General features: G+C 44.1%; 1 protein-coding gene and 1 long non-coding RNA gene across 2 annotated transcripts in view; one reads left to right on the top strand and one right to left on the bottom strand.

Annotated features, from left to right (window-relative positions):
• Positions 1-21428, top strand: part of LOC310636369 — a 431277-nt gene that overhangs the window by 314148 nt on the left and 95701 nt on the right. The gene's annotated exons all lie outside the window — the stretch shown is intronic.
• The window catches only part of CPNE9 (copine family member 9), a 58571-nt gene that overhangs the window by 12091 nt on the left and 25052 nt on the right, over positions 1-21428 (bottom strand). Inside the window, exons 4-15 of the mRNA XM_083356030.1 lie at positions 21155-21258; positions 20902-20941; positions 17902-17978; positions 13904-13967; positions 11451-11554; positions 9734-9838; positions 8220-8261; positions 5857-5932; positions 1891-1944; positions 1452-1513; positions 1057-1103; positions 571-752 (exon numbers count right to left, since the gene is read on the bottom strand). Of these exons, the coding sequence (XP_083212156.1) occupies positions 571-752; positions 1057-1103; positions 1452-1513; positions 1891-1944; positions 5857-5932; positions 8220-8261; positions 9734-9838; positions 11451-11554; positions 13904-13967; positions 17902-17978; positions 20902-20941; positions 21155-21258 (957 nt within the window). The remainder of the gene's footprint in view (positions 1-570; positions 753-1056; positions 1104-1451; positions 1514-1890; positions 1945-5856; positions 5933-8219; positions 8262-9733; positions 9839-11450; positions 11555-13903; positions 13968-17901; positions 17979-20901; positions 20942-21154; positions 21259-21428) is intronic.

Below are 21428 nucleotides of genomic sequence, written 5' to 3'. Positions count from 1 at the left end.
GTGGAACTATGATGGAGTGTTTTACAGAACTGACCCTAGGAAAGCTCTTTTTCCGTAAGAGCATAAGAGCATCCCTCCTAATGTATTCCTTCAACCCATCTTGCATACAGTAGATCTCCTAAACAGACATACTATTTCTGAAAGGATTAAAGGTTTCCCCTGTCCAAGTATGACCAACTCAAGGGGGCGGTGTTCATGTCCGATTCTCAGCTGAGGGAGCCTGCGTTGTCTGTGGCCAGCATGAAAATATGGATTGCAGTAACCTACCCATCAAAGTGGCACCTATTTATGTACTCACATGTGCATGCTTTTGAACTGCTAGGTGGGTCAGGAGCTGGGGCAAGGAATGGGAGCTCACCCTGCTGCGCGGTGCTCTGGTCTCAAACTCGGGCTGTCGACTTCCCAGCTGACAAGCTCAGCGTCTTAACCCCTGAGCCATCGCGCCACCTCCTTCCTATTTCAGACCCGTTCAGAGGAAAATGGGCCTTGCAATTACACGCGCATTGGCAGGCATTCTCCCGTTCTCCCGTTAGGGTCTCTCCCGTCTTCACCCAGGAGGTCTTTTCTTACCAAAGGGAACTGATGAGACACTTTGCCGTCTGGTGGGACCTTGGCGCCAAAGCCGTAAGCCGGGAAAAGTTTGTCACTGTCATAATCCTGGATGATTTCGCCAACTGCTTTCAGAGCCATGGCATAGGAGCTGAGCTGATAAGGGCTCATGTAATGAAGAGAAGTGGGTTGCGAAGGGTTCCCTGTGAAAATGAATTTTGTCAGTCTCAAAAATTCTGCATCCACCTCCCACCACCACCCCCGGCCCAAAGGTTTCTTGCAGTCACCACACAGGTTGTCCGACATCTTCCTCCTTGGCCATCCCTACCCAGTGGGCCCACGTGAATTCTCATCCCATCTCCGCACCTAATGGGAGCAGAGACGGCAGCCAGATGTGGCCGCTCCTAAACGGATCTCAGCAAGCATCAGAGTCAACTTGGCCACTTTGTTACCAGCAGCAGAGCAGCACTCTGTTCCCGGAGTGACATGCGGGTGTGCTGCACTCACCATTGGAGGCCGTGAAGTCAATGGCGACTGTGAAATTCAGCTGTGTCCTAAGGATGGTGCGGAAAAGAGAGAGAGAAATGGATGCTGCCATCCTTGGGGATCCCTCCCAATGTCCCAAGGTTGCTCCCTTTTTTTGTGCTAGGCAATTCGTCATCTCTCCAGCACCAGGAAGTCTCCCTCTGAAAGAGACCAGAGCATCCCCGCCTTCCCCAATCTGCCACTACTGAGGCATCTGCTTCCTTATCACCTTAAAAGCCATGGTGTTCTGCCCCTGATGCCCTCTTATAAGTTCCCCCCGCAATGCCTCAGAGGCAGTGAACAGGAAGAGGGCTGAGGGCCCATGGCCCTCAGAAACCAGGGACCTGAGAGGCATCCAGGATTTTCAACCGACGCACCCGCCTCGAATGTAATCAACAAAGGTGAATTCTGACTGCACTGTGAATGACAGAAGGGTTACCTACCAGGAACAGAGAAAAACAAACAAAAGAGAAGAAGGGGGAAAAAAAGAAGTATGAGATATTCCGAATGGTGCAGTCATCTGGGAAGAAAGAAAGATTTGGGGGTGGTGGTGGGGGTGGTGGGGGTTCTGTTCTGGATTGCCCTCGAGAGAAGCGATTCAGGAAGAGAAGGGAAATGTGACTGGCTTTGATAACGCAGGCAAGTGCTGCCTTTTTTTAAAAAAAGCAGGTAAGAGGTTTGACAGGAAAAAGCTGGAGTGTGCCCCAGTGAAAAGAGTCCCGTCAGCTTCACATGACTCGATGCACTGGTTTGTAAGGATGAGGGATGGCAGGGATGTGGACTAAGAGGGGGTGGGGAAAACCGTCCTAGACTTACAGTCCCCGAGTTAATGTACTTCTTTTTCTTGCACTTCTTCCTAGGGTTCGAAACCTGGAGATGGAAGGAAAGAATGAATGAATGAATGAGAGAGGAGCACTTTTTTCCTTTAACCAACAAATTAGAGAGTCAGTTTGGTCAAGTAGTTAAGGTACCAGTCTAGAAACTGGGAGACCGTGAGTTCTAGTCCCGCCTTGGGCATGAAACCTGGCTGAGTGATTTTGGAACAATCATTAGGAGACTGGGCATTCTAGTCCCGCTGAAAGCCAGTTGGATGAGTTCAACCAGGGGTAGCAACAGTTTTAGATGCCCTCAGAGGAAAATCTTTGGAAGTAAGGGGAAATTTTCACTTATGGCTCTGTACAGCATATGCATATTGCAGAACTCGAAAAGATGCATTTTAGCACATAGCACTGATGTACACGCTAAAATATATATGAAATCGCTCCTGGCCATAATAAAAAGTACTAATGCATGACTAGGCTACATCTTCATAGCACTCAACTGATTGCTTTTAATCAGATTTTTTTAACCTTCCCTGAACTTTTCAATCAGAATAGAGCTGGAAGGGGCCTTGGAGGTCTTTTAATGCAACCTCCTGCTCAAGCAGGAGACCCTATACCATTTCAGACCTATGGTTGTCCGGTCTTTTCTTAAAATCCTCCAGTGATGGAGCACCTAAAATTTCTAAAGGCAAGCTGTTCCACTGGTTAATTGTCCTCAGCGTGAGGCAATTTTTTCCTTAATTCCAGATTGCTTCTCTCTTTGGTTAGTTTCCATCCATTATTTCTTGTCCTGCCTGGTGCTTTGGAGAATAATTTGACTCCCTCTTCTTTATGGCAGCCCCCCAAATAGTGGAATTCTGCTATTGTGTCGCCCCTACGCCTTTCTTTTTTTCTATACTGGCCATACCCAATTCCTGCAATTTTTCATCATGTTTTAGTCTCCAGGCCTTTAATCATCATCATCATCATCATCATCATCATCATCATCATCAAGTTGGAAGGGACCTTGGAGGTCATGTAGTCCAACCGCTTGCTCAGGCAGGAAACCTTATACCATTTCAGGCAAATGGCTGTCCAGTCTCTTCTTAAAAACCTCCAGTGTTGGAGCATTCACCACTTCTGGAGGCAGGTTGTACCACTGGTTAATTATTTTAACTGTCAGGAAGTTTCTCCTTAGTTCTAGGTTGCTTCTCTCCTTGACTAGTTTCCATCCGTTGCTTCTTGTCCTGCTTTCAGGTGCTTTGGAGAATACCTTGACTTCCTCTTCTTTGTGGCAGCCCCTGAGATATTGGATCACTGCTATCATGTCACCACTCACCCTTCTCTTCGTTAAACTACACGTACCCAATTCCAGCAACCGTTCCCTATATGTTTTAGCCTCCAGCCCCCTAATCATCTTTGTTGCTCTTCTCTGTACCCTTTCTAGAGTCTCGACATCTTTTTTACATCGTGGTGACCAAAACTGGATGCAGTATTCCAGGTGTGGCCTTACCAAGGCATTGTAAAGTGGTATTAGTACTTCACTTGATCTTGATTCTATCCCTCTGGTTAATGCAGCCTAGCACTGTGTTGGCTTTTTTGGCAGCTGCAGCACACTGCTGGCTCATATTGAAGTGATTGTCTACTAAGACTGCGAGATCTCTCTCACAGCTACTACTATTGAGCAAGGTACCACCTATACTATACCTCTGCATTTGATTTTTCCGGCCTAAATGTAGGACCTTACTTTTTTCACCATTGAATTTCATTTTGTTAGATAGTGCCCAGTGTTCGAGTCTGTCCAGATCCTCCTGTATCTTAAGCCTATCTTCTGGAGTATTGGCTATTCCTGCCAGCTTGGTGTCATCTGCAAATTTGATGAGTTCCCCATCTATCCCCTCATCCAAATCGTAGATGAAGATGTTGAAGAGCACTGGGCCCAGAACAGAACCCTGGGACACCCCACTACACACTTCCTTCCATCATCTTAGTTGCTGTTCTCGGTACTTTTCTCAGCGTCTCAAAATCTTTTTTGTAATGTGGTGACCAAAACTGGATGTAGTATTGGTGGTCTTACTAAGGTTTTATAATGCGGTACTAATTCTTCGTGTGATCTTCATTCTATGCCTCTGTTTATGCAACCAAGGATTGCATTAGCTTTTTTGGCTGCTGCTGCAGTTCATATACAATATTTGGAGAATCTTATATATAAACTTTATTTGAAGAAAGACAATGGGTGGTCATAGCTCCCAAACTGCCAGATCAAGAGTCTTTTGATGCAGGTGGACGATCAGAGATAGCTAATAGCCCATCAGATACAATTACTATTGCAAACTAGCTCCTAGTATCCATCTGACAAGAAATATCTCCCTGTAAAAGAGCCCTCGTGTGAGCTTGACTGCTCCCAGCCTTATATCATAAATTCAATATACTGTATTTCTTTTTAGTTTTGTCATTTGATTTATCATCATTATCTAAGATACTGGACATATCCATATCTAATCCACTAGTTATGTCAGTTCTCCACATGATTCCTTTCTGTAAGTCCTGAATAATGAACTAAGACAGGGGTGTCAAACTCAAATTTCACTGAGGGCCGCATCAGCATTGCGGTTGCCCTCAGGGGGCCAGGTGGGCGTGGCCAGGGTGGGCGTGGCCTACTGGGTGGGTGTGGCTAGAGTGCATATGGCCTACTGGGTGGGCGTGGCCAGCTCTACATCGTTCGCATCAAGGGTGCCTATGGGGGCCTGGGCAGGAGTGGGACAGATCTGAGGGTCTCTGGCAGAAGGAGGGTCTCTGGGCCAGGGCCAAGGTAGCGGGGGCCGTTCCCTCACTGTTTCCAGGATGGCTTTGTGGGCCGCATGAAACCACTTCGCGGGCTGGATCCGGCCCCCGGGCCTTGTGTTTGACATGTCTGAAGTAGGACATAAGCATTGTTAAATCATTCTTTTCTTTACTATGCGTCACCCTGATTTCTGCTTTTTCCTCTCCCACATATTCCATTAGTAAAAGATCTTCTAATTTGGAATGGAAAATTATTTATGATGTTTGCAGTGTCCGGGGTCATGTGATCACTTTTTGCGACCTTTTGACAAGCAAAGTCAATAGGGAAGCCAGACCTATGCAACTAACTTAACAACTGCAGTGATTCATTTAACCACTGTGGCAAGAAAGGTAAAATGGGGCAAAACCCATTTAACAACTGCCTTGCTTAGCAACAGAAATTTTGGGCTCCATTGTGGTCGTAAGTCGAGGACCTGTATACATCTCCTCTGATAACAATAGCCTTTGTTCTTCCTTAAGAATCTTTTCCACCTTCTCTCCCATTCTTTTAATATGGCAATGCTGGACTCAACCTGCATTCTTTGTTTAATCACTTGACTTTGGACCCTCCCTTATCACAGCAGAAGCTGGATCACAATTGAAGCTCACGATGTGGAAATCACTGGCCAGACAACCTACTTTCTTCTGCACTACAAAATCCACAAGCCCCATCACCAAACACCAATAGTCAAACGTTGGAAGAACTGTATTTCGTAAGTCTGGGTTGCACTAGAAATGTGTAATCTGCATCAGAATATTATCATGTCTTCATTTGGACAATTGCTGCTGACAGTGCTGCCTTGAACCTCTGAAGGAAAGATGGAATACTATCTAACAAATAAATGAAATCAAAATGCTGCTGGATTGCAGGGATGAGACCAGACTAATGCTAGCCGGCTTCATTAGAGCACAAGAGAACCAACTTGTCCTGCATCCAGATCTTTCACCAGCTGTTAACAGATGTCACTGGGTTGCTCTACACCAATGAGGACTAGAAACTTGCTTGTGTGCATTGTTTTTAAACCCATCATCCTCAGGTATCCGAAACATCCTCAGATTTCTCAGCAGAAATGTAATTTGTTGGCTCCGAGTAGTACAAGCCCTGTAAAAAAAGGAATATTGTTCAAGAGAATCTGTATTTTGCCAGGAGGAAACTTACCTCATAGACTGTGAACTGGTTCTGGGCGCGCGAGAGTTCCCGATAGCTTGTGGCAAACTCCCCAATGAAATCATGGCTGCCAAGAAAACAAGAAAGAAGTAATGCAATGCTTCCCTGTTGGGGTAGCTTAAACCTGGATTAAGCGAGTGTATGAACAGCGTGTGTTTTGAGTATCCCACATCCTGCTGTGAAGAACCTAGGATTTTTAATTACTCCACCCACCCAATTCACTTAATCCCCTTTTCCCCACAGGGTGCATCTACAAATGCAGCAGATTGAGAGGGTAGAGAGAGGATGGGGTGGGAGGAAGTGGATTTTGAGTGCTTTGCATTTGAGTCCAAAAGCCCAAATTCAGTCAGGAGAAAAATAACCAAATGCACAGAGTCTGCAGAGCAAAACCGCCCTTTCATCTTTCTCTGCTGTCTCTGGATTTCATTCTTTACAGATTTTTCTTTGTACTTAAAAATTAGCTTTTCCCTTCTGCAGCCCAAAGGACCATCACTCATTTTGTCACGTTGTCATGCACCATTCGCTGATCCAGCACCAAACAAGCAGGGGGAAGCTCAGATCAGGGACTGTGATAGGGAAGACAATAGATAAATATGGATTGTCTGGAGAGTGTGGTGCAACCTCCAGGTGACTCCAGGGCCACAGCTATTCAATTTTTGGGGGTAATAATATAGAATCAGTTCCCATTATAGGCAGTCTTCCCCTAGCAACCACAATTGGGATCAACGACTCTGTTGTTAGGTGCCTCAACTGCTAAGTGGAAAAATCACATGACCGCAATGGGCTTCCAACAATCTTTCCCATTTGGTCGTTAAGTGAGAGATCACATGACTTGAGATTTTTGCTTCCATGTGTTCCATTAACTCTGTTTGTCGGAAGCCAGTTGGGAAGCACATGAATGGTGATCAGATGACCACACAATTGTAAATGTGTGCCTGTTGAAAAGTGGCAGAATGGCGATCATTCGACCAAGGGAATTTCTGTAACAGTCATAAATGCAATGACAGGTTGCAAAGCTGTTCTGTTTATATCTTTGCAACTTCAGTCACTAAATCAGGAAGTTGGTGTGAAAACTACCTGTACGTACCTTCTTTTGGTATGTTATTTTGACTTTCTAATTCAACCTACAGCCATGTCGATATCCCACCCAAGTCCTGTCCAAATCTGATCCTCCTTTTTCTGATCACACGTAATTCCCTTGCCAACAGTAAGGAAATCCTTTTCCAATTGTCATGTATTTTTTTAAAACTTCCTAGTCTACATACAACCACTTGGTGGTCTCCCTTATAAAATCAACCAAGGTTGGCCATGAACTTCTGTTCTAGCTAAGAAGGCTTTGAAAAGTCCTGGCAATTCTTTCTACCAATCCTAGCTTCAGATTAGGAACTAATGATTTTGAAAGAAAGGAAAGGAAGCTTTAAATTTGTTCTATTAAAGTCAAGACTTCAATCCTACAAACACCTATATGGAATTTACATCTAAATAAGCACCAGTGGCCTCATAGTAATACCACGTGGGTTGCTCTTCAGCAACCCAGACTACAAGTCTCCAGCGATATAATTGGCTATCCCTAGGCAGCAATGGTTGTTTCAAACCTATTGGCTGCCGCCTAGGGGCTAGACTATATATTGCGGCTAGTTGCAGCCATTTGCTCAGTACAGATTCTGCGCGAAATAAAATATGAGCTTCCCTGTACTCAGCTACCTTGTCTTCATTCCTGCGCCAAAGAATCCACTATTTAGCAGGTCAGGCACAAGAAAAGTATGACTTTGGGCTCCAGTTTAAACTATCGTGGCAAATTGTCCCTTTGCTGACAGCTCACAGTTTGCAGAAGGAGAAAAAGAGCCTTCAAAGGATAAAGAGAATAAAACAGAATCAGAAAGTCATTCTGTATAAGTGATCCTTGTGCCAAGTGATTCAGAAAGAATCTGAATCATTTTTAGTTGTAATGCCAGGTGATTAGCATACAATGCACAGATAATTGTTTCTTGAATCTCTGGAATAAGAGAAAGGATTATATCAACCTTCCCCTATCATGATGCCCTCAAATGGTTTGGGCTACAATTCTACGTTGGGTGAGTTGATAAGAATTGTAATTTAATACTAAAGGAGAATATTGGAAGCTCAATACTCAGAGGCCCTTGGTGCTCTCTGAGCTTGGTTGTTTTCTTGCAGACATTTCATTACCCAAACTAGGTAACATTGTCAGTGCTAGTCTAGTCTAGCACTGATGATGTTACCTAGTTGGGTAATGAAATATCTGCAAGAAAACAACCAAGCTCAGAGAGCACCAAGAACCCCTACATTAATATTTCTGGGGAATCAAGGTTGGGGAAAGGGGTCCATATTCTCACCTGCCATCCCGGTCCCAGTCATAGACGTCAATTTTCACGGTCCTAGAACAGAAGTAACAAGTAATAAGAGAAGTTGAATTTCCAAAAGAGGGTTTCAGCTTAGGAAAACAAGAGCCCAAATGAAAAAGGAGATGGGGCATATGCTGTAGAGCACGGGTGTCAAACTCGCCACGTCACATCATGTGTTGTGACGTATCGCAACTTTTTTTGCATTGCTGGAGCTGGGGTGGGTACGGCCTCCGCATAATGAAACCGGCCCGCAGTTAGACACCCCTGCTGTAGAATTTATGTCCACACTCATTAAATTCCTTTGCCAGTCCATAATATATAGATCAGGGGTAGGCAACCTTGGCTCTTTTATGACTCGTGGACTTCAACTCCCAGAATTCCTGAACCAGCATGGCTGGCTCAGGAATTCTGGGAGTTGAAGTCCACGAGTCATAAAAGAGCCAAGGTTGCCTATCCCGATATAGATCATTCTTTCACTCTGAGAAAGATGCCAGGGAATATCAATCTTCCTTATACCACTAAAAATGTTGCACAGTATGTTCCACCTATTTAGATAATCCTCAACTTACAACAGTTTTGTTTAGTGACAGTTCAAAGTTACAATGGCACTGAAAAAAGTGACGTGATTATTTTTCACACTTATACCCGTTACAGCCTCCCCATGGTCATATGATCAAAATTTAGATGCTTGGCTACTGACTCATATTTATGACGGTCGCGATGTCTCAGGGTCATGTGATCCCCTTTTGCGACCTTCTGACAAGCAAAGTCCACAGGGAAGGCAGATTCACTTAACAACCGTGTTACTAACTGCAGCGATTCACTTAACAGTTGTGGCAAGAAAGTCATAAAGGTCGTAAAATAGGGCAAAACTCATTTAACAACTGTTTCATTTAGTAACAGAAATTTTGGCCTCCATTGTGGTCGTAAGTCGAGGACTATCTATCGTTGTACGCTGCCCAGAAACCCTCTAAGAGGGAGATGGGTAGTTAAGAAGTTTGATATATAAGTAAAAGTAAATAAATAAATAGCATCTTCTAGACCAGGGGTAGGCAACCTCGGCTCTTTTATGACTCATGGCCTTCAACTCCCAGAATTCCTGAGTCAGCTGACTCAGGAATTCTGGGAGTTGAAGGCCATGAGTCATAAAAGAGCCGAGGTTGCCTACCCCTGTTCTAGACCATTCTTCACTCCTGGGAAACATGCCAGTCTTCCTTATGCCACCAAAAATGTATATATGTTTCACTTATATAGCCCTTTGTAGTGATTGCTCCTTATAGATATCTAAAGGAGCCTGGCTACTCTGTTCCCAGCTAAGGTACTTCAATGGTTTTTAACAGCCTTGGGGCAATTTATACTCAGAGGACCATTTTGATCTGGAAACAGCATAAAAAATACGAATTAAATTTCTCCTCCTCCAATGTTTTGGCTGGTCTGTTTATTTGCCAGCCTTTGGGCCCATGGACGCAGCCTTTTAGGCCCAAAGTACAGATATGAACTCTAACCTGTCATAGTCACCGTTGCACAAGGAGCGCACAGGGATGGAAAAAGGTTGCCACACCGGATTCAGGTTGTTCTTCACCACCTCTGTCTTGTGGCAAATGGTGAACCTGAAAGCAGAGAGGAGTCATGGCAAAAGGGGGCAAGAGCAAACCTGAAAAAGAAGGGCTGACGGGCTCTGATGTGGTATGGAGTAGCATATTGCGGCCTCCAGAGGTGTTGGATTGCAATGTAGTTGAGAATACAGTTTGTCATGCTAGTTCAAAAGGATGAATCTTGTAGTCTAGAACAGGGATTTCCAAACTTGGCAACTTGAAGACTTGCGGACTTCAACTCCCAGACAACTGGCTGAGGAATTCTGGGAACTGAAGTCCACAATTCTTAAAATCTTGTGGAATTCTGGGAACTGAAGTCCCTACAAGTCTTAAGAGTTGCCAAGGTTGGAGACCTCCGGTCTAGAACATCTGCAGGCTGCCAGATTAAAGAAAGCTGATCCATCCAGAAACCAGGAAGAGCTGTCCATCCTCAGGAAGAGCCCACTGGCACAGGCTCCTTTGGGTTTCTAAAGCACAAAAATTGGAGAGGGAATTTCAGCTGAAGCTCTCGAACCACAACATCTCAATTTCCCTCTTCCATCTGTGCATCCCAAATCCAGGAACTGCAGACCGTGCCTCTTGGCCTTCTTCCCCAGCATCCTTTATTGGAACATCCACTAGTTCGGGGAAGGATGGAGATCAGCTTGATGTGACGGAGAACAAATGTGGAATGTGCTCTCCAACCACTTCTGCGCCAAGCTAGAAATGGACATTGAGTGCTACCGTTGCTAAGCAACCATGATAGCCTTCTTTGCATCTACCACTGAAGAACCGAAGCAAGGCCATAACCGGAGCTGAATTTTTGCCACGTATGGAAAATCTGACTCTTCCACTCTAAACAGAGTGAGCAAAAGAACTCACCACCTGCAATCACTCGTGCAACCATCTTGCGCAGCCCAGAACACATGGACTGAAAAGCTAATCCCTTTCCTCCTCCAGCATTTATTCATCCATCCCAAATACAGAAAAAAATGGTTAACATGGGTTGGGGAGTAAAATGAATAGACCTACTTTGAGGGTGCCATGAATATACAAGCTGACCTTTAGAAAGGACAAGAAAGCAAGCTGAGATGATATCCTATAGAGTAGGAAGGCAGGGGTCAGGGGCAAAAACCATACCTCAGCTGCTGATCAAGGGAGCCATGTTCGCTTGGCTTAAGCTACGCCCTACACCCCCGCCATTATTTTCTGTTCACATGACAACAGGGAATAGTCATTATATTCCTTGATGCTAGGGACGTTTTTAAAAAATAGTATTTTTTGTCAAATCTTATTCTTACATCTCAGAATAAAAAAAAAGGGGGTGGGATGAAAATTGGGGTTATTGATGTGGGTTGGGAGGGGTCACATCTGAGAATCAACATTCATCCTTCCTTCCCGTCTCCTTTTAACTAGCAAGAAGAATGACCAGGAAAGAGAGTAGAAGAGAATAGAAAGGCAAGCCTAGTGTCTTGGGAGCAGATGTGTGTGTGTGTGTGTGTGTGTAGGTAGGTGTGTGTGTGTGTGTGTGTGTGTGTGTACAATTCAGGGCCTAATGACACTATCAAGGCAGCTACGTGCCATTAAGTAACAGCCCAGAATCTGGCCTGGGAAGTTGATTGCCTCGAAAAGGGGTTCTCTTGCGTACGTGCCGTCCTCGTTGCTGCGGTAGAAAACAAGGAAGGGATCCGATTTGCCAAAGAAATCCTTCTTGTCCAGCTTGTTGGCACACAACTGCATAGTGACGATGTCCTGGAAGGAAAAGGCTACATCAGAAAGGGAAGTGAAGGCAAGGAGATCATAAAAAATAATCAACTCTAGGAGTGGAAAACTACTTATAAGAAACAGAAAAAGCCCACTGCTTCAAACTTTTTTTTCTTTTTTTACTGACGGACACTCAAAACTCTATATAAATAGAAAAGAGCCATTTCTGGTTTGATTGCATTTTCTAAAAAATGTTCTCGATGTATGATTTGTTCATGTTCTTTCCCCAAAGAACATGAATAACTTACAGATGGTTTCCAGCATCTCTGGTCTAGGCTGTTTTTAGAGTCAGTCCATTTTTTTGGTGCTATTATACCTTTGAGAATCAACTTCCATTGAAAACTGCTACTGGCAAAATGTCATAATGGCCCTTTTAAGATACGTAGTTCAAGTGGCTGAGTTTTCGAGCTGAAATTTGTCAGGAACGGATGAATTGAAAATATTCTCATTCACAGATGAGCTCTTCCACACTTTTCCAGACTTCCATACTTGAAGAGCGTGTTCTTCACTCATCCATGCCTCTTCCTCTTTGTCTCTTTTTTCCCCTCCCTCCCCCCTCCCCCATCTCTCTCTCTCTCTCTCTCTCACACACACACACACACACACACACACACACACACACACACACACACACAAACGTTGAAGCAGCAGGAAGCAAAGCAGAACTGGGGGGCAGGGAAGTACATTCTTTACTATAATGGCATAAAATTAACTTGTTCCCATATTTGATCTCTATCTTGAATCTATAGCCTCTATTTTGGTTTGCTGCCAAAAGGCGTCAAGGTAATTTGGGACATACAGGACATTTTAAACAAAGCTTTTGCTGTTCTGGGGTTGCCACATAGAAGAGGGGGTCAACCTATTCTCCAAAGCCCCTTTAAGGCAGGACAAGAAGCAATGGATGGAAATTAATCAAGGAGAGAAGCAACCTAGAAATAAAGAGAAATTTCCTGACAGTGAGAACAATTAACCAGTGGAACGACTTGCCTCCAGACGTTGTGGGTGCTCCATCACTGGAGGCTTTTAAGAGAACGGACAGCCATTTGTCTGAAATGGTATAAGGTCTCCTGCTTGAGCAGGGGGGGGTTCGACTAGAAGACCTGCAAAGTCCCTTCCAACTCTGTTATTCTGCATCATTGTACAGGTGGCAATCCAATGGCATTGTGGGATCCCCCAATTAATCAAACTTTAATTTAAATGCTTTAAAAATGCTAAGCCTCATGAAGATTTCGATGTTCCCACATGGAATCCTGAAAGACTTTGCCTAAGAACGTTGAAATATCATGAGATTTGAAGAGAGGACACCAAAATCTGGCCATTTTAAAAATAGGTAATTTTATTTTGGTTACCTACACCATAAAGGTAAAGGTAAAGGTTCCCCCGCACATGCGTGCTAGTCGTTTCCAACTCTAGGGGCCGGTGCTCATCTCCGTTTCAAAGCCGAAGAGCCAGCGCTTGTCTGAGGACATCTCCGTGGTCATGTGGCCGGCATGACTAGACGCCCTTTGCTGCCACCTAGTGCTCATTTGGGGTTTTACAACTTAGCTACAGTAAAGGTAAAGGTAAAGGTTCCCCCGCACATGCGTGCTAGTCGTTTCCGACTCTAGGGGCCGGTGCTCATCTCCGTTTCAAAGCCGAAGAGCCAGCGCTTGTTCGAGGACATCTCCGTGGTCATGTGGCCGGCATGACTAGACGCCAAAGGCGCACAGAACACTGTTACCTTCCCACCGTAGTGGTCCCTATTTTTCTACTTGCATTTTTACGTGCTTTCGAACTGCTAGGTTGGCAGAAGCTGGGACGAGTAACAGGCGCTCACTCTGTTACGCGGCACTCGGGATTCGACCCGCCAAACTGCCGACCTTCTGATCGACAAGCTCATGAATCGTGAGAGTTATGGTTGGGTACCTTCCTCCACTCTTTTTTTTAACCAATTCACAGCAGGCCATTCAAAAGTCAAGTGTGGCCCTAGACTCGGCAAAGGTTGCTCGTCACTGTTGTAATTGGGCATCAGTGAAAAAAGAGTTTGCCTTGGTTTCTCTCTAGCTTGGTTGTTTTCTTGCAGACTTTTCATTACAGAGACTAGATAGCATCCTCCGTGCTAGTAGTCAGGATGTAACCTTGTTTGGGTAATGAAACATCTGCAAAGGAAACAACCAAGCTCAGAGAGCACCAAGGACCCCTCATTTCAACCCTGAGCTATAAATATTCTCCTTTATTGGTAGTTCACCTTAAGAGAGGCTGCCCCGCTCATTTTACTCATGACCCACTACGCCTGAGGTGGTGGGAGGGAAGGCGTCCCACCTTTCCCCCAAATGATGGGGAGAACAAGCCACTCACCCGACAGTTGCTGAGCTCTTCAGCAGACAGCACTATGGTGCCACATTTCTTTCCTGGAAGTCCCCTAAATGTGATCGAGAGATAAAAACTCAAGGTTAGTGTGGGAGCAGTCCTTTCTAGGTGCTGCAAAGGACTTGCTCGTGCTGGCAGTAATGGAACCAATACGGCAACGTAGGATAGATGTGTGGACAGGAACCCAAATGAAAAAGATGAAATACTACCACCCATAAGTTCAGGAGGATGTCAGCAGCCATGCACAGGAACCAGTTAGGATTTCACAGTAAAATAATGTCCCCAAACCTGAACCTCTCATATGTGTTTAGCTTCAACTCCCAATAACTTCATGTGCCCTGCAGGCTGAGGGTAATGGGAGCTGAAACCCATCATTTCTCATGGTACCCAAACTATCTAGAGTAGATGACGGATGGATGGATGGATGGATGGATGGATGGATGGATAGATAGATGATATAGATAGATGATAGTTGGATGGATGGATGGATGGATGGATGGATAGATAGATAGATAGATAGGATGGATGGATAGATAGATGATAGGTTGATAGATGATAGACAGATGGATGGATAGATGGATGGATAGATAGATGATAGAAGATAGATGGATAGATGGATGGATAGATAGGTGGATAGATGATAGAAGATAGATAGAGATAGATAGATAGATAGATAGATAGATAGATAGATAGATAGATAGATAGATAGATAGATATAGATAGATAGAAGGATGGATGGATAGATAGATAGATGATAGATAAAGAGAGAGAGATAGAGATAGATATGATAGATAAATAGATAGATAATAGATAAATAGATGATAGATAGAGAGATAGATAGATAGATAGATAGATAGATAGATAGATAGATAGATAGATAGATAGATGACAGATAGAGATGGAGACAAGGTAGAGATGATAGATAGATAGATAGATAGAGACAGAAAGATTGAGATAGAGATAGATATGATAGATAAATAGATAATATAGATGATAGAGAGACAAAGATATTAATAGGTAGGTAGGTGGTAGATAGATAGATAGATAGATAGATAGATAGATAGATAGATAGATAGATAGATAGATAGATAGATGTGCTGCTTAGATTGGGTGGCAAACAATAGACTTCCTATCACTTTTTATTGAAAAATGAAACAAAACAGTTATGTGAAGCCTCTAGTAGCCTTCCTTCTCTCTGTAAAAAGGAAGAAAAGGAAGAAGAAAAGCCTGCGGTTATCCATCACCATATCTTTTATATCCCCCATTTTCTTGTTAGAATGATGTACTAATAACTATAACAGCCATATAGCAGCTCCCTTGCTTTATAGAAATCCTATCAGAATTTACTGGACCCTGAATCCAAAGTTAGCTGAGTGGAGACTAGCAATAAACAAAAATTAAATACCTAAACTGTAAGATGCCATTGGGTGGAATAATACTATTGAAGGGAATTGCACTCCCCCCCCATTATATTGCAGTGATGTGATTCTTATTTGCTTGGCATGGATGATTACTCTGAATAGCTTCCTTCAGTTAGAAAGCACAAATGCCAACTAAACAGCTTAGGAACAGATTCCCCTCAGTTGGAAGTGATGCACTGGGGATCAGAGTGAAGGAGCAATAGCAGTTAGACTTATATACCGCTTCACAGTGCTTTACAGCCCTCTCTAAGCGGTTTACTAAGTCAGCATATTGACACCAACAATTTGGGTCCTCGAGCAGCGGGCCTGCTTCTTAATTCCCATCACAGCAAGGTGTCAGGTCCCAAGAACGACGTGGGGTTACCTTAGTTTCTTGGATTGTTCTTCAGCTACAGACAGACTCTTGCCAGACTAAAGCAACTATTTGCACAGCTACAGATGCACTCTGGGAACTGCTAGGTTCAACCCTCTTCCTGCCGACCAAACTGTCCGAGCGCCGCTGCTTCTTTGTCCTCCTGGGAATCCAGACTACATTCCACCACACAAGGGGACTGCTGTGCATCACAAGCATTTTGAGCTTTAAAGGCGCAGCAGGACATTTTGTCAGAAGGAATCAGTCTCTGACAGAGAAGCAGGTCCCCGGGAACCCCAGCTTTGCCCTTGCTACCAGTTGGAAAGGCCCAGAAGTTCCTACAAGTTTTTCCTCAAAGCTGAAGGACTGAGGGCTTTCAGCCAATAATATATGTTCTGAAACAGTTCCAAACACAATCCTTCCCACGCAGGGCCCACCATGGCCAGACCATCCTGCTCCTTCAGTTTGTTAATGCATCTGTATCAAAGCTGGAGTATTCCAGCAAAGCCCACTCCCCCAGCACACTTGGCTGCCCTCCCACGCCTGAGAGCTGAGTTCCTTTTTTATTCACACTGCCAACTAATGAGATATTTTAATCAGAAGAGCTGAACTGATTAAGCAATTACATGGCTGTTGTTTTGAAAGGGTTTCTCTTCTTGAGATCCTCAGATCTTTGCTGTAACCTGAATGGAACAAATAAGAGTGATGCCATTGATCTTCAGGAATTTGAAATTGTCTGTTTCTGATTTCTACAACCTGGGCATTTTCAAACACATCAGGGCTTTGAGGAATCCTAACCAACACCCCCCCCCCCCGAATTTTCAGGCAGAGTTCCAACATCCTGGAAAGATGAAGACACTGCTTCATCTTTCTTTCTTTCTCCTGTTGTAGGATAAAGGCTGCTTAATTGTATTAAAACACCAGAGACAAAAGAGCATACAAACTGTTCAAATGCCACTTCACGTAGTCCTCGGCTTATGAGCATAAATGAACCTGGGATTATTGTTGTAAGTCATGCAGTACATTAAGCTGATGACTGACTTGATTTTGTGGCTTTTTTATGGCGGGTCATTAAGTGAACCCATTGTCCCCCATGGATGTTTTTTTTTGCTGGAAACTGGAAATAAACTCCGGTTTCTGGCCAAAAAAACATTGTAAAACACAATCGTGTGACTACAAATGGGCACTTCAAATGGCCATGAGGTGGGCCACTTGTTGAGAGAAGGCCCAGAAGTCAGAGCTTTGACTCTGAATCGGGGTCATAAGTACCGTTTTGGGGGTCCATTATAACTTCGACTGCTCCTAAGTCGAGGCCTTAGGAATGATAGAATCACAATTGGGAAATACAGCGGCCATCTAGCTCAACCCCCTGCTCAGGGCAATCTCCGTGACTGAAAACTATCATGGTGGAAATATCACTGGAATGATGCCGGCTGCTGCTCTAGTTTCCCAAGTGAAAAAGAAAATCAAAGTTGTTCCTACAAAGGGGTTGCATAGAAGGGAAAGAATGTGTGAAGGACAGAGCCAGAGGAATCAAGAGAATCATAGAGTTGGAATGTCCCTCAGAGGCCATCCTGTCACTCAGTGCTGAATAAGAGTCTTTGGTGCTCTTTGAGATTAGTTGTTTTCTTGAAGACGTTTCATTACTCGAACTAGGTAACATTATCAGTGCTAGTAGGGAGTGGGGTTTGCTCTCAACGAATACTCAGAGGTTTGTCCTATCAGTGTCAGTAGGAGTGGTCTTGGTGGGTTTGCGGTTGACCTGTCTACTGTTGGCTTGTTTGATTGAGGTATTGTTCACTTCTTGATTATTGATCTGAGGTTAATCTTGGTGTTAATCTTTGCTCATCTGGGTTTTGAGGAGATATTTGACCTTTTTTGCTGCCTTTTTGGCCTATTGATTATCTCTTTTGCACAGTATGTAGATGTTATTTATGGCTATGTGTCTGTTGATAGCTGATCTGTGAAAATGCCAGAAGAAAAGTCAGGTGATCATTTGTGAGAAAGAGAAACAATGGCCTTATGATCTTTGTCCTCCATAATTTTGATTTTATAATTTTGATTTTAACTTTCATAATTTTGATTTTAACTTTCTGGCCAAAATGTATTCACAGCATTAGAACAGAGATGCTTCCAGATTACCACCATCCAGTTTAAACCCCACCACCACCACCCCAAAAAACCTTGCCAGATACCCCCTTCCCATGACTTACGTGAGGTTTCGTTCGAGGCGACCTCTTTGGGAGCCGATAACCTCCCCCAAGGCCACAAAGGCCTGTCCTAAGAAGTCCTGTGGATGAGACCAAGAGAAAGCAGGAGAGGTGAATCCTGAGACAAAACCTAGTGGGAAGGGAAGGGAAGGGAGGGAAGGGAAGGGAAGGGAAGGAAAGGAAAGGAAAGGAAAGGAAAGGAAAGGAAAGGAAAGGAAAGGAAAGGAAAGGAAAGGAAAGGAAAGGAAAGGAAAGGTTCCCACCATAACAAAGATTTGGTCATCCATTGTTTAGTTGGGAGATGGGGATATCTCCAGTGTGCTGCATTGACTGAAATCTGATTGTCCCGAGCAAGGCTTAGATTCTCCAAAAGCTTCAGGATGAGCAGGGACAGCATTAGCTGAAGACGTGGTGTTACTTGCCCAAACTGAGCAGACCTCCAAGAGAGCAGGAAGGAGCTCATCCAATACTTAGGAAGCCAGATCAAGAGTGATGCTCTGCATGGGGCCAATTTCAATGGGGCTTGCTTGGAATGCCCTCAGACTACCTATGCCACTCAGACTACGTACATATGCAAGTATCCCGTATTCTGGGTTAGTGCAGCACATTAAGCCACAAGAAAAAAAAATCCTAACCCTAGTTTATTATTTATTTATTTATTTATTTATTTATTTATTTATTTATTTATTTATTTATTATTTAAATTTTTATACCGCCCTTCTCCCGAAGGACTCAGGGACTTCAGTTTAATATGGACTAAGCCTATCACATTTTGGAAATGCATCCCCCAGGGTTTAACCTGGTTAAATGGGCTGTGAAAACCTCACCCTTGAACAGACACCACACCCCTTAGAATGGTTTAGTCTTTAGTCCCCTGTGCTCTCCAGTCTGGTCTGGTCCAACCAGATAGTGCCATGTGATCCCTGGAGAGCTAGACACAACTTACCTTCTATAGGTTGGGTTGGATAAAGCAGCATGAAAAGAAAAGGACAGCGGAGTTAGTGGTGTTAGTGGCTTCTCACCCCACCTCAGCTGAGAAATTTCTCCTCTGGTTTAACAGGTCAGTATCATGCCATGTCCTACAGCAGAGCAAAGATCCATCAGTTGTTTTTATTATTGTATTTATCTACACATGTGAGGATGTGCAAAGGAAGAGGTGCCTTCCTTATGGGCTTAGGTCTAAAGGGAATCAACAGAGTGGAGGGAGAGGCAGGGGGTCAAGAGGAGGAAAATATGAGAGTCATTCATTCCATTCACTTCAGTTAAGATAACTTGGAATTCATTCGTTCATTCACTCACTCACTCACTTTCATTCATTCATTCAGTTTGCTTTAGTGAAGCTATAGAACAGGGGTGTCAAACTCAATTTCATTGAAGGCCGCATCAGCATTGCGGTTGCTCTCAGGGGGCCGGGTGGGTGTGGCCAGGGTGGGCGTGGCCTACTGGGTGGGCGTGGCTAGAGTGTGAATGGCCTACTGGGTGGGCGTGGCCAGCTCTACATCGTTCGCCTCAAGGGTGCCTATGGGGGCCTGGGCAGGAGTGGGACAGATCTGAGGGTCTCTGGCAGAAGGAGGGTCTCTGGGCCAGGGCCAAGGCAGCGGGGGCCGTTCCCTCACTGTTTCCAGGATGGCTTCGCAGGCCACATGAAACCACTTTGCGGGCCGGATCCGGCCCCCGGGCCTTGTGTTTGACATGTCTGCTATAGATTGAAACTAAGGATACTAATTTTCTTAGAAAAAAGAGCACTGTGCAAGATTTGAGGGTCGTGATAAAAGTGGCTTTAACAAACTGTCATTGGAGACAGTTATTCATAAGAGGTAACCGGAAAAGGATGGAGTTTAGGAAGAGAAGCTGAAATGTACTATGGAAATCCTGTCCCTTTACGGTAAGAGGGAATAATTTGCTTGGGGTTAAGGCTCTTATGCTTGCCTAATCATAAGATTAGAACTATAAATCAAACAATTAATTTAACTGAAATCATTGGCCTGATTCTTCTCCGTGTATTTTTTGTATATTTCCTTGTCCTGGCTCCTACTATTGCAGGTACTGAATCTTCTGGAGAGGTGCCACAAGAGGGTACAGCATCACCAGAAAGGGCATGGCCAAAAATTGATAGCACAGTTTTTAGTTTGGGAAGGTTAAGGATGGGCATGGGAGCAGGAGGGATATGCATGAAGAACTGCTCCATGTTTAACCTTAAAGCCACATCAAACTGTTTTTAAAAAGGAAGATCAGAACTTACATTGTTGAAATTTAACATCAAAATAGCTGAACTTTGTTGGTGTTGGGAAACAGCCAGCTAGGCGAGGAGGTCAAGCAGGGACCTAGCCTTCAGTCTTTGTGCAGCCTCAAGAGACTTAGTGCTGAGCACTCCTAAGTTACACAGAGATGTTTCTTCCCAAGGGAAGGCAAACAATCTGGGGAGAAGCAACCTAGAACTAAGGAGAAACTTCCTGGCAGTTAGAGCAATTAACCAGTGGAACAACTTGCCTCCAGAAGTTGTGAAGCTCCAACACTGGAGGTTTTTAAGAATAGACCCGGACAGCCATTCGTCTGAAATGGTATAGGGTTTCCTACCTGAGCAGAGGGTTGGACTAGATGACCTCTAAAGTCCCTTCCAACTCTGTTATTGTATTATTGTATTGTATTATTGTACTATAAAGAGCACAATAAAGTAGTCAACTTGTACCTTTCTGGAACTGTTTGCTTGTGCCTGACAGTTGATGAGTTATAAGATGCTTTTGCATGTGTGTGTGTGTTCGATTTGCAATCACTGTTCTAGAAGCACATGCCAGTTGTCTGTTTAATGAATATGTCTTTAAAAGACAACACAATTCTTTTCTTCCTTCTTACAACTACTGTTGACTTTCTTCCTTAATTTCTGTTAATTAGTTAATTTAGATCCCAACTGAACACACACACACCCCGGCGTGGATGTACAATAGAGGAAATTCCCCCACGAATGTCCGGTTTGAGTGTAGGACAAGCAACCATCATACTCACACTCTTGGGCAGGTTGCACGTCTTGGAATCCACATTGTAACTGGAAAAACATAAGGAAAATGCATTATCCTTTGCCCTTTGGTGCTTCCCAAAATTTAGCTGCTGACAGAGACAAGAGCAAAATGGTCTGTCTGTAAAAGACACAAGCCATGAAAAAATAAAAGAAAACAAGGAAGGTGTGTGTGTGTGTGTGTGTGTGTGTGTGTGTGTCGGGGTTTATAGGAGGAAGGAGAAAGGAGCAGAAGCAACTCACACATCGAAACGCAGGTTCTGCTTTTCCTCAAAATAATAGTCAAGTACAAACTTGCGAACAAAGTCAGGGTTCAGTGTGTTATCAATCACCTCTGTGCGGCCAAACTGGGGAGTAGAAAGGAAAAGCCAGGTGGTTAATAAAGAAGCAGCTCTTTATTCCCCCCCCCCCATTTGCAGGCTGGTAAGCCCCACAGTTAGACAATCAGCTGCCACAGTCAGAAGAGTCTGGGAGATGGGATGGCTAGATGGTGGTCTTCCACTTGCCCATCACCTTC

This window comes from Vipera ursinii, assembly GCF_947247035.1.
Source record: "Vipera ursinii genome assembly, chromosome: 2".
In the NCBI taxonomy this organism is placed as follows: Eukaryota; Metazoa; Chordata; class Lepidosauria; order Squamata; family Viperidae; genus Vipera; species Vipera ursinii.
This window is presented reverse-complemented; position numbering and strand designations above follow the sequence as displayed.